The sequence below is a fragment of the Pan paniscus genome, chromosome 3 (assembly GCF_029289425.2).
Source record: "Pan paniscus chromosome 3, NHGRI_mPanPan1-v2.0_pri, whole genome shotgun sequence".
Classification (NCBI taxonomy): domain Eukaryota; kingdom Metazoa; phylum Chordata; class Mammalia; order Primates; family Hominidae; genus Pan; species Pan paniscus.
Window position 1 is genome coordinate 108,188,082 of NC_073252.2, and position 16,517 is coordinate 108,204,598.

General features: G+C 37.2%; 1 protein-coding gene across 4 annotated transcripts in view; it reads right to left on the bottom strand.

The window, feature by feature from the left end:
* ELOVL6 (ELOVL fatty acid elongase 6) overlaps positions 1-16,517 on the bottom strand; it is a 149,357-nt gene that overhangs the window by 46,739 nt on the left and 86,101 nt on the right. For all 4 annotated transcript variants that reach the window (XM_003830025.5, XM_008955395.4, XM_008955394.5 and 1 more), the window contains one exon: positions 8,958-9,089. In XM_003830025.5, the coding sequence (XP_003830073.2) occupies positions 8,958-9,089 (132 nt within the window). The remainder of the gene's footprint in view (positions 1-8,957; positions 9,090-16,517) is intronic.

Consider the following 16,517-nt stretch of genomic DNA (forward strand, 5'->3'; position numbering starts at 1 on the left):
ATGGTTAATGAAGCATGGAGGTTTTATTCAAGGGGGTGGGTGGGGATCCGAGCTAGTCTGGGTTGACATTGGAATTTCTGATGTCAGGTCCCAGTTGAAGCAGTATTTTACTTGAGCTGTCTCTGATGTCAGGGGGATAGAAAAAAATCCTGGTGAGCAGGAAGAAGAGTGTATAAAGGGTAACGGGATTTGTGTGTATATATACCATGTGCAGGTACAGAAAAAATTTTCTTTATCCTGTAGCTGCAATTTGTTAGGTAGTTATGTTACTGCATGTATAGGTCATCAGAATAACAAAATTGATATTAATATAATAAATAGCTGCAATTTGTTAGGCAGTTATGTGAATGTGTGTATAGGTTAACAGACCAACAAAATTGGTATTAATAACAAAACTGAACAGGATAGTAACAAAACTGAACAGGATAACTGAACAGGGGTATCCTGCAGCTCTCAGATTGAAAGGGATTCAAATACAACTCAAAATGCTTAACATGGCTGGGCGCGGTGGCTCACCCCTGTAATCTCAGCACTTCGGGAGGCCGAGGTGGATGGATCACCAGGTCAGGAGTTCAAGACCAGCCTGGCCAAGATGGCAAAACCCTGCCTCTACTAAAAATACAAAAATTAGCCAAGCGTGGTGGCGGGTGCCTGTAATCCCAGCTACTCAGGAGGCTGAGGCAGAGAATTGCTTGAATCAGGGAGGTGGAGGTTGCAGTGAGCCAAGATCGTGCCACTGTACTTCAGCCTGGGTGACAGAGCGAGACTCCATCTCCAAAAAAAAAAAAAAAAAAAAAAAAAAAGCTTAAGAAATCCTCTACCCCACTGCCTTTCAGACTAGACATTGTTATCTCCAGTTGTAAAAATGTTAGTAGGGTGTCCTTCATCAAGGAAAGAAGCCAACTCTGGCAGTGCTAAGTAAATGGAAAGATTATTTTTCCTATGGCAATGGGCTTTTTTAACTTTACTATTTATTAAGATTTTTGCCTTGAACATTTGTTGGGCTTTTAAATAATAATACAGTGTGGGTGCTTCACTTTTCTCTTGGTGCAGAGGGAAACAAAATATGTTTTGGTGTCATTTTGTGACCTGACCTTTCAAACAGTCAGTGTGCTGGAGATGTTATCTAGGTGTGTGTTATTCCTAGTCTCAGTTATTTTATGTCTAATAAATTATTATATTATTATGTTTATTATAAAACATAATTGCTCCAGCAATTTAGGTTTAAGAAAAATCTGATTCTCCAAAGAAAACTGTTTTATACTCTGCCTTCAGAAAAAAAAAAAAAAGGATTTCCTATATATCCATTAATTTTACTTTTAGAAGAATAGGAGAAGCTGTAATTTACAAATATGGCATTAGAAGCAAGGCATTGGAGTCAGCAATTTCTATGGTTCTTTGATAAAATGACACCAAAATAGGAGGCTAAGGGAGTTACGAAGTATTGGTATAGAAAATGTGACATTTTACATTTTTGAGTAGGCTAAAGATAAAACAAAAACAGGTTTTGATAAAACAAATAATTAAATGCACAATATCTGACCTGCATTGTATCTGTCTACAAGTTAGAAACATTAACCGTGATAGATTCTTCAAGAGTTGAACACGGACAGAAAAGAAAAGTCCCCCAAATCATCCTTCCAGCAAAATATACACACTTAACTGAGGGATACCGTCAAAAAAAAGGGGGAAACAAAAGCTATTCTTCATTCTAACTATAAACCGATCATTATTGGGTGGGATAGGTAGAGAATGAGGACCAATAAAGTACAACATTTGTGTTTTGATATAAACTTGCTTTACTTATGTGCCACCAGTATGACCTGAATCTTATATCATGGCTACAATTGTTGCTCTTTCTTTTAACAAACCAAATGTCATTAATTGCATTCAACTTTGCTTTTTTATAGCCATACTTTTTATCAAAGCTATTTTTCCCTGGTTTGACCATTTTGTAATAACATGTTGTAACATGTTACTACATGTAATGAAATGTTACAAAAGGAATTGAAGCACCCTTTGGACTCTCTCTGGTCGTATTTCTCTCCTTCCCTTCCCCTAAACAGGGATAATTACTATCCTGAGGTTTTCGTGCATATTTTAATACTTTTACTACATATATATTCAAAAATGTAGTATTAACGAGTTTTTTAAATTTTCATAAATGATTTTACACTTCCAGGATTATTTCCCAACTTGCTTTTTTATTACTCAGCATTATGCTTTCCAATTTTGCTTGTTACTTCTGCCCTTTCGGTGTTACATTTAAAAATCTGACATTTATAACGTGTTTTTCATAAAGTAGGAGCTTTTGTCCTATGACACTTAAAGCTTATGGATCCATTTATTTTATATAAATAGTATCAGTACAATCATTGTCATCATCATTGTTTTTGTGGATTAAGATGGGCAATTTTGGCAACCATAGGAAAAAAACTAAGACACTTATGACGGTCTTATGTACAAACTGATTTCATTGTTCTAAAATTTGTCATTTTCATTGTACCATCATTTTATAGGTCATTCATGTCCTCATTCCTTCCATATAGGTTAAGAACTGTCATGTTTTTTTCACTTGAACAGCTTCAGTTAGTTTTATTATATACTTGTTGGCTTTAGAAATAAGGTAATTGCCAATAATTCTCCAGATATTAAACACTAAATTTGTTTATGATATCAGCGGGAAATAGATCTCAAATGATTTGATTAAATACCATTCATCTACTGCTTGCACTGTTAGACTTTTCTGAAAGTTTCCTGTGCTATATTTAAGCACTTTGTTCATAAGAATCCCACAAAAGAAAAAAAGAGAATAATTTTCTACTAATCTTGAATATATTTCATACTTAAGCCAGAGATGAAATTTAATAACAAAATGAAAATATAGCCAGGAAATTACAATGAGGTTCAACAGGAAAAACTGGTGGTTAATAGGCAAGAAGTCAAACTATAAAGTGTAGAACATCTGGATTTGTGCAAATCAAGCAAAAACAATTGAGGCCAGAGTAATCACCAGGAAAAGGAGTAAGCAAAGGTGAAGCAAGTGTGATATTTGCACCTATAAATTTTTAACACCAAATTATCTTTTTATAATATACACTAACTAGACATCCTGCTTTGATCTGTGTTAGGTCAAGAACCTCAAAGATGGCTTCTTGGAACTCCTTATGCTGCTGATGAAAAGAAAACACTGCCAGACAGGTAACTGGTAGAGGCTCCTTGAATCAGAAGCACACACACCTGGACCCAATCTAGAAGGATGGAAAACTTTTTCAAATCAACTGTAGTAACCCAGCTGACATGTCATAGCAACATGATTGAATGACTCAGGAGTGTCTGTGAAGAACAGGGGATAGGCACCTTGAAGTATCTGATGCTCTGTTGCCATATCAAAGTTGGATAACTTAGCCAAATCTAACTTCTTTGCCACCAGGAGCAATCTCATCTAAAAGTCTTACTGATTCACATAACCAGAATTGTTCTCAGCATTTACCCTAAGGAAATGTTCAAACACCCATGGATAAATGCCACATAAAATTATCTTATCAAATACAGAAATGCCTGTCCTTGGGTTAGGTGGGATGTAGGTGGAAGTTGGTCACTATGCCATCATACTGGCCATATTTATAAAGATTAATTGACACCAGGACCTGGTGCTTTGGTTCTGAAAAAGGGAGCCTGGAGGAATCGTGGGGAGAGATTTTCAGGGAAACCCAGAGAAATCTTCCTCAAATGAAATGATCCATTATAGGCCTAAGGAAAACTCATCTAGCAAAGCTTATGATAGGTTTCAATAAATTACCACCTGAATGAAGACTTCTGTCTCCATGAAGGCTGCTTCAGTCAGCCCCCCAAAATAAAGAGAAAAACTGCAGGCAATTCTTGCAAACAATATTAAAACCCCATCACTTTTTGAAATAGACTGGTTTGAAGAGGTTTCTTTTGTTTGTTTTTTTTTAAAGTATGCTGCAGATATGATTTAATTCCCATAATGTTGTCTCAGTTCATGAGTGAACAGTGTATGGCATCTGGAAATTAAGCATAACTGGGTCCCTGGCTACTGTTAAGAGCTAACAGGCAACCTTGAGGACTTGAGGGAAAAGAAATTATTCCTAAGCAGTGAAATACACAAAAATTCCTCTTTTTGGTGATTTTCCAAAAGAAAAATCTACTTCTTCTGAAATGTTTGGTTCTTTCTCTTTCCTTCATTTTCTAAATTGATTACGCTATGGTGGCAAAGGACGGGGAGATGGAGTGGGCGATAGGCCCTTGGGCCATCACCTCATTGCAGACCATCTAATAGAGGAACTATCTCCTGAGCAAAGAATTTCTATATTTTTGTCATTAGACAATAGTTGAAAATGCATGAATTATAGTGTAAGAGCCAATCAAAACTTTCTACAAAAATATATCCTTTATAATAATGAAGTTTTCATTTATGACCAAAATAGAAAATTTCTTAATACTCATTAAAACAACTGTTTGTGAAAAGCAGATTTTTGTTTGTTTGTTTGTTTTTGAGACAGTCTTGCTCTGTAGTCCAGGCTGGAGTGCAGTGGCACAATCTCAGCTCACTGCAACCTCCACCTCCAGGGTTCAAATGATTATCCTGCCTCAGCCTCCCGAGTAGCTGGGATTACAGGCATGTGCCACCATGCCTGGCTAATTTTTGTAATTTTAGTAGAGACAGAGTTTCACCACGTTGGCCAGGCTAGTCTCGGACTCCTGACCTCAGGTGATCTGCCCACCTCAGCCTCCCAAAGTGCTGGGATTACAGGTGTGAGCCACCACGCCTGGCCAGAAGAGCATATTTTTGATGAATGTTTTATATCAACTTCATTCATGAAATATTTGGATTTCAAAAAAAAAAGCAACTACTCACTTGAAATTCTACAGAATTGTGTAGGAGATTAGATATAAACGTGTGTACGTATATTTTAGGAAATGTGTTAAATGCAGAAAAACACAAACAATAATAAATGGCCAATATGCAAAGTTGAGAGTTGTCCACATGTTTATATTTGCTTCATTTGTTCTGAATAACACATCACAAATTTTTTTTCTTCTAAATTGCCAGTCCACACCAACCAACCTGTACAAATGCTGAAATTTTTTATTTATCCATTTATTCATTCGTTCATTTATTTTTTGAGACAGGGTCTCACTCTGCTACCCAGGTTTGAGTGCAGTGGTGCTATAATGGCTCAATGCAGCCTCAGCCTCCCCTGGCTCAGGTGACCCTCCCACCTCAGCCTCCCAGGTAGCTGGGACTACAGGTGCGTGACACCATGCCTGGCTAATTTTTGTACTTTTTGTAGAGATGGGGTTTTGTCATGTTGCCCAGGCTGGTCTTATTTTCTAATAAATCATAGGAATTTAATAAATAAGACATCTTCTCGCTTTTCCCCCCCAAAAAGTAAAAAATTGAGCTTATTTTCTTCTAGTATCTCTATAAATATTTTTATATTAAAAGTATCATTGTGTAGTTAGCCTTTTTACTTCCATGCATTGTTGACTAGCATTCTTTAAGCATAGAGAAATCTCAATATGTTCTTCCAAACATGGAAGCATAGCATTCCATTATCAATGTTTCCCAAATTCTGGCTTAAAAAAATTAAGATCCACTTTTTAAAACCTTAGACTGCAGATGCTTGGATTTTTCTATATAGTTCTGGATTTTTTAATTTTATACAAAACGTGGCTCTGAAGAAAGTAAAATAACTAACAGAATTCATTAAATGAAAGAGAACACAATAATTTGTCAGTCTAAAAAAGATAAAGTATCACCACTGACTTCTGCATGTGCATTGCATGATAAAGTAAATGGGGAGTTACTGGCCAACACTGGGAATTTGGATTTTTGACCCGAGAGGAAGGAGAAATAAAAGTTAAGTCATAAGAATGGTAAAGATTGTTTGTGACTAGCTAGGGCAACATAGTGAAACTCCATCTCTACCAAAAAAAATATAGAAACTAGCTGGCCGTGGTGGTACATGCCCATAATCCCAGCTACATGGGAGGCTAAGGTAGGAGGATCACTTGAGGCTGGAGAGGTTGAGGCTGTAGGGAGCCGTGATTGTGCCACTGCATTCCAGCCTGGGTGACAGAGTGAAACCTTGTCTCCAAAAAAAAAAAGTAAAGATGATAGATTATATATGTATATTCTACCTCAATAAGTAAATTTCCACTTCTGGCTTTTTTAAAGACTTAAATATAAGAACTTACTTAGCACCAACAACCACCTTTAGTACCCAGACAGTGGTTTCTAAATATTATCTCCTCTCCACCATAGGAATTAGGGCTCTGATATGGTTCGGCTGGGTCCCCACCAAAATCTCAACTTGAATTGTATCTCCCAGAATTCCCACGTGTTGTGGGAGGGATGGGGGATGGGGGGCGGGTAGGGGGTGGGGAGGGGTGGTAATCGAATCATAGGGGCTGGTCTTTCCCGTGCTATTCTCATGATAGTGAATAAGTCTTATGAGATCTGATGGGCTTATCAGGGGTTTCCACTTTTGCTTCTTCCTCATTTTTCTCTTGCCTCTACCATGTAAGAAGTGCCTTATACCTCCTGCCATGATTCTGAGGTTCCCCAGCCATGTGGAACTGTAAGTCCAATTAAACCTCTTTTTCTTCCCAGTTTCGGGTATGTCTTTTATCAGCAGCATGAAAATGAACTAATACAGGCTCTTTGGAGAAATGGCTGATTCCAGTTCTGGACAAGAAATATACAACATGCCTGGTCTGGTATCTTGTAATTAAAGAAAAAAAAAAATCAAACTATCACCATCAAATGGAATAGCAATGGACTTAAAACACATCAAAATCATATCTCAAAATCACTGGCATATGAAAAAGTACATATCCATAAGTTTATAATGATTCTTAAGAAAACAAATCTTATTGTTTACATGCTAACTTAAAAAAAAAACCTGATGAATATAGACAAAGAATCAAGCATTTATCCTAATCTTTGCTATAATAACTGTATATACTTCAAGATAACCGAATAGTTGATAAAGGCAAGTTTCTTCTTATAGAAAGCCTCTTCAAATATTACACCTGAATGTAATAAACCTTCTAGATCTAACTACAACTTATAAGAAATAGAAGGTACAGAAAAATGCAATCAAGCAAAATCCAGGCAAGAGGAAGCTCTATGGGGTAAACTATCTGGTTTCTTCAAAGGATGAATCATAAGGAAAAAGAGGAAATCTATAAGCCAAAAGATATCAGTTAATGGAAGTGTAAAGATCTCATTTTGATCTAGGTTCTTAAACTGTAAAACAGGAATCATTTATGAGACAATTGAAGAAATTTGAAATTTAATGAGAACAAATTATTAATTTAGGTGAGATCATAATACTGTGTTTGCTTTTAAAGAGTACTTAACCTTTAGCCCTGGTATGATTTCAATAAGAATTATTTCAGCCTCTATTATTAATAGTTCCAAATAATTTGGGGATGAGAAACAAGGTGAGCAAGATTAAACGAAGTAAAATCAGCCAAGTGTTGACAATTTTTTAACCAAGGTAGGGGGTGCAGGGGAGTCATTGTACTTTTTTTCTCCGCTTACAAGTGTTAAAATTTAAAATAACAAAAGATAAAGGTGCAGGGAATATTGAAAAATCAGTAAAATGGTGAAAGGCTTCATTAGGATAGAGATAAATTCCCCACAAATATCAAAATACTTTAGGTGAGGCATACTCTGTCAACCTTAAATGTAAATAAAAGTGAAAAGCCTTCTTTATATTATAGAGAATCATGACCTGATACAGATTGAACTGGAAGGAGATTTTAGTGACAGATCCAAATCATGAGTACTTCAAACCTAGGGCCTTAGAAATTGCACTGAAATAAAAAGTATATTCAGTAGTGGTGAGTAAGTGGGTGTTTTAGATGGAGGGATCCAACATTATGGAAAAACACAGATCATAAGAGTTTAATGGAAATACTCTTCCTCAGTCATTTTTAATCAGCTTTAAGTGACTAATGAAGCTTTAATGATAACATCCATTTCTGCTTAGAACAGTTAATATATGAAAAAATACAAATGAATATTTATAAATATGAAAATGAATAGTTTTGTGTTTCATAGTATATCTACATTTACTCCGCTCCCGTTCCTCCCCAAGCCTAGTTATAAACTTGCTGGTTTTGACAAGCAAAACACAAATAGAACAGGTGCCTTTGTTAGCACTCTAGGTAAATCCTGGCACTTGCTTGGACACCAGCTGGGTGCTAATTAGTCTTGTGATTGCCTAGATCACAAAATAATACAAGACTGGAAATGCTCCTGAAAGCTTCTGGAGGAATGAGTCTGCACACCAGCTGACAGATGCCCTGAGAGAACAGGCCTTGTCCTGACAGTCTCTGTGTTGAGTTCTTTCACATTTACAAAGCCAGAGCTGGCTACATAAACACATGTCTGCAAGTCAGTTCGGGGAATGAGGGTGGAGGGTGCTTTTGAAGATGCAGAGCAAAAGCATTCTCTGGTCTAGCCATACTGACACAGATGTCCAGTGTCTGGTCTATGTCTAAGTGTCATCTTTTGATTAAGTGTTAGCAACAGCACACCCAGGGTATTTGAACCCTGTTCTCCAATAGACTTCAACAGGTTACTTGTGTGCCTTCCCATTTAACCTTTCATCTATATTTAGCCAATAACAATAATGAATTGCTGTACTGCTTCTCATCCTAACAGATCAATCAGATTACTGCATGGCCAATTTAGACAGGACATGAGATGGCCTGACACCTCTCAAAATATATAAGGTTGAATACATCATGGCAAATGGTGGCAATGAAGCCTTTCTTTCTGAACATGACTTTATTTTATGTCCTCATCATATTCAATAATCAAAAATATCAGATTTAAAATCAAATGCTCAATCATTGCATTCTTTCAGCAAGTGATAAAATGGATACGTTTTATTAGAAAAATGAAAAAAACCTACCTGAAGACTGCAAGGGTCAGAGACCAGAGCACTAATGGCTTCCTCAGTTCAAACTTTGCTCGTTTATTCATTAGGTGCCGACCACCGAATATAAAGGCAGCATACAGAGCAGAAAACAGGAAAGATTTCTTCCTGCAAACAAGCAAACAAAATCTTTAAGATATTTTTAGTCATTAGGAAACACCAAATTTTGTACCGGTTCTCCTCTTTGTAAGCACTGAAAAAATATTCTTGAGAATATTCCTGCTTCACTGAAGAGGGAGCCTAGTCTACATGGCAAACTAGTGTTCTGTTGAAATCTCCCTTGACAAATCAGGTCTTCCAGTAGTTTAACCAACATATTAAGTATCATGTCAGGATAGATATATTTCCTTTGTAGGCTCTAGGACTGAAATTTCAACAACATAGCATTGAAGTACAAAAAGTAGTCTTTTCACTGAGAGAAATAATTTTATTCTTTAGAGTTTGTTGAGCCAATTTAGATACATACATGAATTTTAAAAAGAAGTGTTTTTATTGGAACTATTTGGTGACAAGGTTGTGTCTTGGAACAAGATAGCCATTTAAAATTTTATCTTGGGTGGGTGTGGTGGCTCACGCCTGTTATCCCAGCACTTTGGGAGGCAGAGGTGAGTGGATCACTTCAGGCCAGGAGTTTGAGACCAGACTGGCCAACATAGTAAAACTCCCTCTCTGTTAAAAATACAAAATTTAGCCAGGCATGGTGGTGGGCACCTGTAATCTTAGCTACTCGGGAGGCTGAGGCAGAATTGCTTGAAACCAGAAGGCAGAGGTTGCAATGAGCTGAGACTTTTGAGACTCCATCTCAAAAGGCAAAAGAATAAAAGAATGGTTATTCCATAGGCAGCCCTGAGGACTGCTGGCTGGCTACTTTTATGGGTTTTTTAATTACATGCTAAACGAGGGGTAGATTATTCATGAGTGCTCCGGGGAAAGGGGCGGGGATTTCCCCAGGAACAGAACTGAGGGTTCCTTCCCTTTTTAGACTGTGTACTGTACCATGGCATTTGTGAACTCTCATGGTGTTGGTGGGAGTGTCTTTTAGCATGCTAATGCATTATAATTAGCATATAATAAGCAGTGAGGATGATCAGAGGTCACTTGTGTTACCATCTTGGTTTGGGTGGGTTTTGGCCAGCTTCTTAACCGTATCCTGTTTTATCAGCAGGGTCTTTGTGACCCGTATCTTGTGCCAACCTCCCATGTCATCCTGTGACTAAGAATTCCTTACCTCCTGGGAATGCAGCCCAGTAGGTCTCAGCCTCATTTTACTTAGCCCCTATTCAAGATAAAGTCACTCTGGTACAAATGCCTCTGACAACAGTACTGATAATGCCAAAAGATAAATTCAAAAGCAAAAATCCACAAACTTCTATAATAGAACTATGATTCGACTGAAAGCAACAGAAACCTTATAAATAATTTAAACAGTTGAGCATGTTTCCTGAGAAAGCAATGTTTCTCTTAAAATGGGTCTTCCCTATTCAATTAGATCAATAAGGAAAGGGTTGAGAAATAAGTTACAAAACATAATATCAAAAGCAAAATGTGTTCACCTAAAGAGTATTATTTGTAAAATGCTTCGTGTTTTCTCCCTTTATGCTGACATGTAATGCTGACTCATAAGGGACCTTGCTATTTACACAAGCAGCTTTCCTATGTAAATGAATGCAAGTGACCTACTTAGTGAATACCACCAAATAAAGCAATGATTCCAGAAATCAACCCATAAGTAAATGTTGAATAAATCACTTTCACTGAGGTTTACAGACTCTTCTCTTGGGCCCACAAGACCTGGAACACAGTAGGTGCTTAATAAATATCTGTTGAATGAACGTGGTCTTGTCCTATCAAATTTTCTGATGGGGAAAATAATTAGGCATCTGTGTACAGTAAACAGGCAGCAAACACTAACAGAAAGTTGTACTTTCCCCGTAATACATTAATAACTAAAGAGTCAAATATTCAGAAAAATATTATGATACATTTTCTTCCCCCAGAAAGACATTGATTATTTCTATACTTCAGTGAAACAATTTTGTGGAAACTTTAACTATTGGACATTTCAGGAAGAAAGTACTTTTGGCCATAAATTATATATTGCTTTATTTCTCCTCTGGAAATTACAAGGGCATGGAATTAAATTACTTAAGAGTCACAATCACTGTTTCTGTTTATGCACATATAAGCAAAGACTAAAGAAAAACAAAGTTCTACCAAGTTAATGTAGGTGATAGTAATCTGAAAAAGTATATATATTTTTTCTAATTTATAAAGGTAATAAGTGACAATAATCACATTATGATTTATAGAGTGATTCCTATGGGTAGACATAATGCCAAAAAGCTTTACCATTTAATCCTCATGGTGCAGGTAAAGTATTATCTTTATTTCATAAATAAACAGGCTTAGAGGTAAAGTAGCCCTAGATTTTCCTGTTCTTGTGGTAAACTTTCAGAAGAAAAAGGGGTACTTGAAGTGTTATCTTATAAGCTGTAAAAATTCCTTAAGCTGTCCTGTTGAATTACATAATCATTGCATAATGTGTAGAACATTGTGTAACTGTGAAAAGATGAAGAAGAATTTCCCATCTTCATGTTTCTACTGTCATATTTTCTGAGCCTGGGAAGCTTTCATCCAAACCCTCTTTGCTTCTTTGAGAACAGAAATTAATTATACATATACCACGGAAGACATTTCCTTAAAATTATCATTATTTATCTTACCCATTCAACATAATTGAGATTCTGATTATGGTTGTATTAACTGTATTACTTGCAATCATAAACCAAGTTAAATGAATATCTTCATACAATCCTATCATTCTAGCCATAAAGGGAAAAGTAATGCCTCAAGAACCAAGAAAAGAACAAAAAATCTTCCCTATGTATTTTTTCTCCAATTTCCTAACTTCTAAAATGAGAATTAATCCTAATGCACTGCTCACTTCCCAGCAAGGGCCATTCACTTTTCCACAAGAGCTCTCTTTACAAAGCAATTCAACAGCTAAGGCAATGAAGTCAGTCAGTACAGAATCATAGAACTTGATAATTGCAAGCAAGGAACCTTAGAGGTGGAGCCCAATTTCCTCCTTCGACAGAAAAGAGAATAGGGAACCTGATGACAATAGTCACTCACAGTCACACAGCTGCTTGCTACACTGGTCAAGACTAACCAACATTGTCATCGCTGTGGTCAAGCAGGTAGGTAAACACAAAATAATTGTATAGGCTATATCAGGGTCACAGGTAGTTAATGGGAATCGGTTTGAGTGCTGTGATCAAAGTAAGTTTTTCATTGCATGCACAGAAATCTTTTACTGTCGTGAAATTCAAATCTTTGGGGTTAGTTTAGAATTAAACCTAAGCATCTGCTGTAAGTGGAAGTTGCCTAAGCATTAACAATTACCTCTTTAACTGAGTTGTCATTTATGGTTGAATGTACTATTTGTTTTCCATATTGCTTAGAAGAAGGTAAGATTTTCTTTAATGAACAGGACAATTTAAATGAATTAAAATTGCCTTTCCTTTCTGGCATCTCTCCGGTAAAGTTCAATTATATTCAAGATGAATAATGGTTTGCCACTAGCCCGCTTAGTTTTTAATGTGGATAGATTGCTTTCCTAATGGTTCTGTGGTAATACTTCGTATACTGACAGGCCTCCATACTTGGGTATAATGGTAACACTATACTGTTTTATTATTAGATAATCAGTCATTTTGAGATAGCATGGACTCTTCTTGTTTAATAAATTTTAAATGTGCATCATATAGCACAACCCATAATTATAGGTACTTAATAAGTACTTTTCAGCGTGGTGATTCAGGAGTTATGATTACCAGGTGACCAACCAAATAAAGACAACCCAAATGAAATACTGATGTGCTTTAATTCTGTCAAGCTTATATTTATCCTTTTTATCCTTCTATTTCTGTCATCAAGATGAACAATGGAAATTATTCCATAATTAATACAAATGAATAGTGGATCTATCCTTAGAAATCTGAATTTCTCTATCATACTATCTTGTTCCAAAGCATTCCTAGGACATGCTTTTTTGATTCTTACCAGAGTAGCTGAGCAAGTTCTCACTTATGATTTGTATTTCTTGCTCTACCCATTAACATTTCTGAAAAAGCATGCATAAATTGAAATACATGTTTTTTTAAACTCGTGGGATTTCACTGAAACCAGTGCTTAGCTTGAGTCTCGTTAGCATTCACGTCAAGATTTCTATACCCCAAGAGTCAAACTAGTTTATTTGCTAATGAAGAAATGTTTATGTGGGTAGTGTTTCAACATAGGATAATTGCTAATGAATAGCTTGGGAAGCTGGCCTGAGCTCCCTCCTGGCTCTTTCATGTCGTATCTACATGGCCTTCATCATGGCTACTGTACACATGTGAGGTACAAGGAGATGGGAAAGTAAAAAGCAGTGAGGGGAAAAAATGAAAAGGGCACCGCCCAGTTCAGCTGATACCTATCTACCTAGTGCAGAGAAAGTTTTCCTGTTCTAAGGTGAAGAGTCTGACGCCGAGACAGAATGCCAACTGGTGCACCCCCCTCCTCTTTTAAGAGTCCTCTTGTAGTTCAGTTGCTGACTCAAGTCAGGAAACAACTTACGGTTCTGAAAGTGATTTTAGGGATACAAATAAAGTAGGGACCCAGAGACTAGAGGAAATAACACTACTTTTTGCCAATATGACATTTAATGTATGTCTATGGTGGTTATAATTTGATAAGAAAATAAGATTTTCTTGAGAGGGGTCCTGAGGTTTCTTGAAGTCCTATCCAGGGCTTAATTCTGCCACATTCTTGAGGATTCTGCAAGACTTCATGTAGGCATTTTTTTTACGTTAAAAATAATGGAAATTTTTCCGCAGTTTTTTTTTTTTTTTTTTTTTGAGCCAAGGTCTCATTCTGTCATCTAGGCTGGAGTGTAGTGGTGTGATCATGGCTCACTGCAGCCTCAGCCTCCAGGGCTCAAGCGATCTTCCCACTTCAGCCTCCTGGGTAGCTGGCACTACAGGTGCGCCTAATTCTTTTAATTTTTTTGCAGAAAGGGGATCCCACTATGTTGGCCAGACTGGTTCCCAACTCCTGGACTGAAGCAATCCTCCTGCCTCAGCCTCCCAAAGTGCTGGGATTACAGATGTAAGCCACCACACCTGGCCAGGAGGTTTTATTCGTAAGTAAATTAACTATATGCCCAGAAATTCTGACAAACAATTTTGTGAATAATCATGAAAATATGCCCGTAATTGATACAAATGAAAAGTGGCTTTACAATTGCAAGACAAAGCCATAACTAAGGTAAAGGTTCCTTATTCTTATTCCAAGCTGTTGTGTATGACCAAGGATACCAAATAAGGTGTGATTTCCAAGCTTCTTTGAGTTGTAAGCACTTTACCTTTTTGTTTCCCCCTCCAGATACTAATTTAGAGATCACAGGTTCTCCTCATCTATTTTTTTTAAAAAAGGTGTGAGGACTAGTTTTTAGTTTTTCTATCCTTGAAGTAGGCCGTAAGCAAAGTAGAGTTACATTTAGTCCACAAGATTCAATAACATGGCTACACATCCCTTTCCAGGAAAGTATACCCCTCTTAGAAGCAGACTGGACATAGAAATTCCTTGTATACATCTGTAAACTTATCTTTTTCCTGCCTTGTCACCTTTTAAAAAATCTTGGTGCATTCTGTTTTTGTATTACAACTGGACATAAGATTTTGGGGGAGAAAATACTCTCAAAATGTTAAAACGAAAAAACTGCACATCTAAAAAAAACTCTTTAATACTTAAATCGGCAGGGTATCAATTCCCTTTGTTTCCTTAGAATTCCTTTTTTTTTTTCAGTAGCTGATGAAAATGTTGACATCCACCCATCCATTCAAAATTCAATAAACCTTTCAGTTTTTTCTTAATTCTGTTAGGTTTAAGCCATGGCCAAGAAATTTAATAAACTTATTGTATTCCTTTGCAGTATGGTTAGTAAGACATTGAATGAAAAAAGGATCCTTATGTGAGAGTAAATTCTGCCTCTGCTAATCTAGCTAGAAAGACAGAAAAATTTACATGATAACACATGGTTATATAGGGGGTCAGTAGCAAATGTGTGTTACAGATAATGTTTTATAAAGAGCTAAGGAAGGAGACTATTGTCATGAGAAAATGCTGTGGAAGATTTAAGAGTGGACCCTGAAGGTTTTGGATGGATGGGCAAAGGGCAAGTAGCAATAGGCAATGGAGTTAGGTGTGAGCTAAACCGGGAGTCTGTCATACCAGATGCTGTGGGTTGGGTATGGTAGAAAGCCTGTTTGGAGATGCAGGCTAAAGTTGGGTTGTGTGACGTTCTGAAAACTGCAGCAGAGTTTGGGCTGTATCTGCACCTCAAGTTTGCAGTAAGTTGTGAGGCATGTGCCCAGTAATTTGTTACTACTAATTAAAGTACAGGACTGAAATGTATGGCTTAATTTTCCTTTCTTCTTTTTCTTCTTAAATAAACAATAGACTAAATCACACATACCCCATCATGTCCCATGGGTGAGAGATGGGGAAGTAATAACTTGTGCCCCCAGAAAAATGGATAGAGAACTACTGGATGAAGTCATGAAGGGCACTGAAAGTCTTTGAGCTGGGAAGGAAGACAGAATTTAAAAAGATGTTCACAGAGAAACTTGGTATGCATTATTTCTGTCCCTGAGGGCAGATGTGGCAAAAGTTGAATTCCTGATCTCTCGATCAATGCACTGAAGTGTGTGTGTGAACTGCGGCTCTTCACAGGAATCATCAGATGGGATCACCTTTAGGAATGACTATTCTCCTGTTCATAGTAAAAGATAGCAAACTGCTAGGCTAATCACAGCATTATTTCAGTAGAGTTGATGTTTGCAGCTCAGAGAATTGTCAGTTTCAATCCTAAAGCGTTGCATCTTAGAGAGGTACAAGAATACTTTTTGTTTCAGTAGATATGGCTTAATAAAACTGATTAGAAAAAATCAGTTTTGAAGTTAGAACCAAAGACTGTAGACTGCCCTTGCTGCTCTAGTTAGCAAAATCAAACAAAGAATTAAAATCCGGGCTGAGTGTGGTGGCTCATGCCTGTAATCCCAACACTTCGGGAGGCTGAGGGGGGTGGATCACTTGAGATCAGGAGTTCAAGACCAGCCTGGACAACATGGTGAAACCCCCTCTCTACTAAAAAAACAAAAACTTAGCTGGGTGTGGTGGTACATGCTTGTAATCCCAGCTATTCAGGAGCCTAAGGCAGGAGAATCTCTTGAACCTGGGAGGCAGAGGTTGCAGTGAGCCAAGATCACACCATTGCATTCCAGCCTGGGCAACAGAGCAAGACTCCATCTCAAAAATGAAAATAAAAACAAAAGAATTAAAATCCATTCAATTTTTTATCTCCTTAGAGTAAAGCTTGCCGGCAGGGCACAGTGGCTCACGCCTGTAATCCCAGCACTTCGGGAGGCTGAGGCAGGCAGATCACGAGGTCAGGAGATGGAGACCATCCTGGCTAACACGGTGAAACCCCGT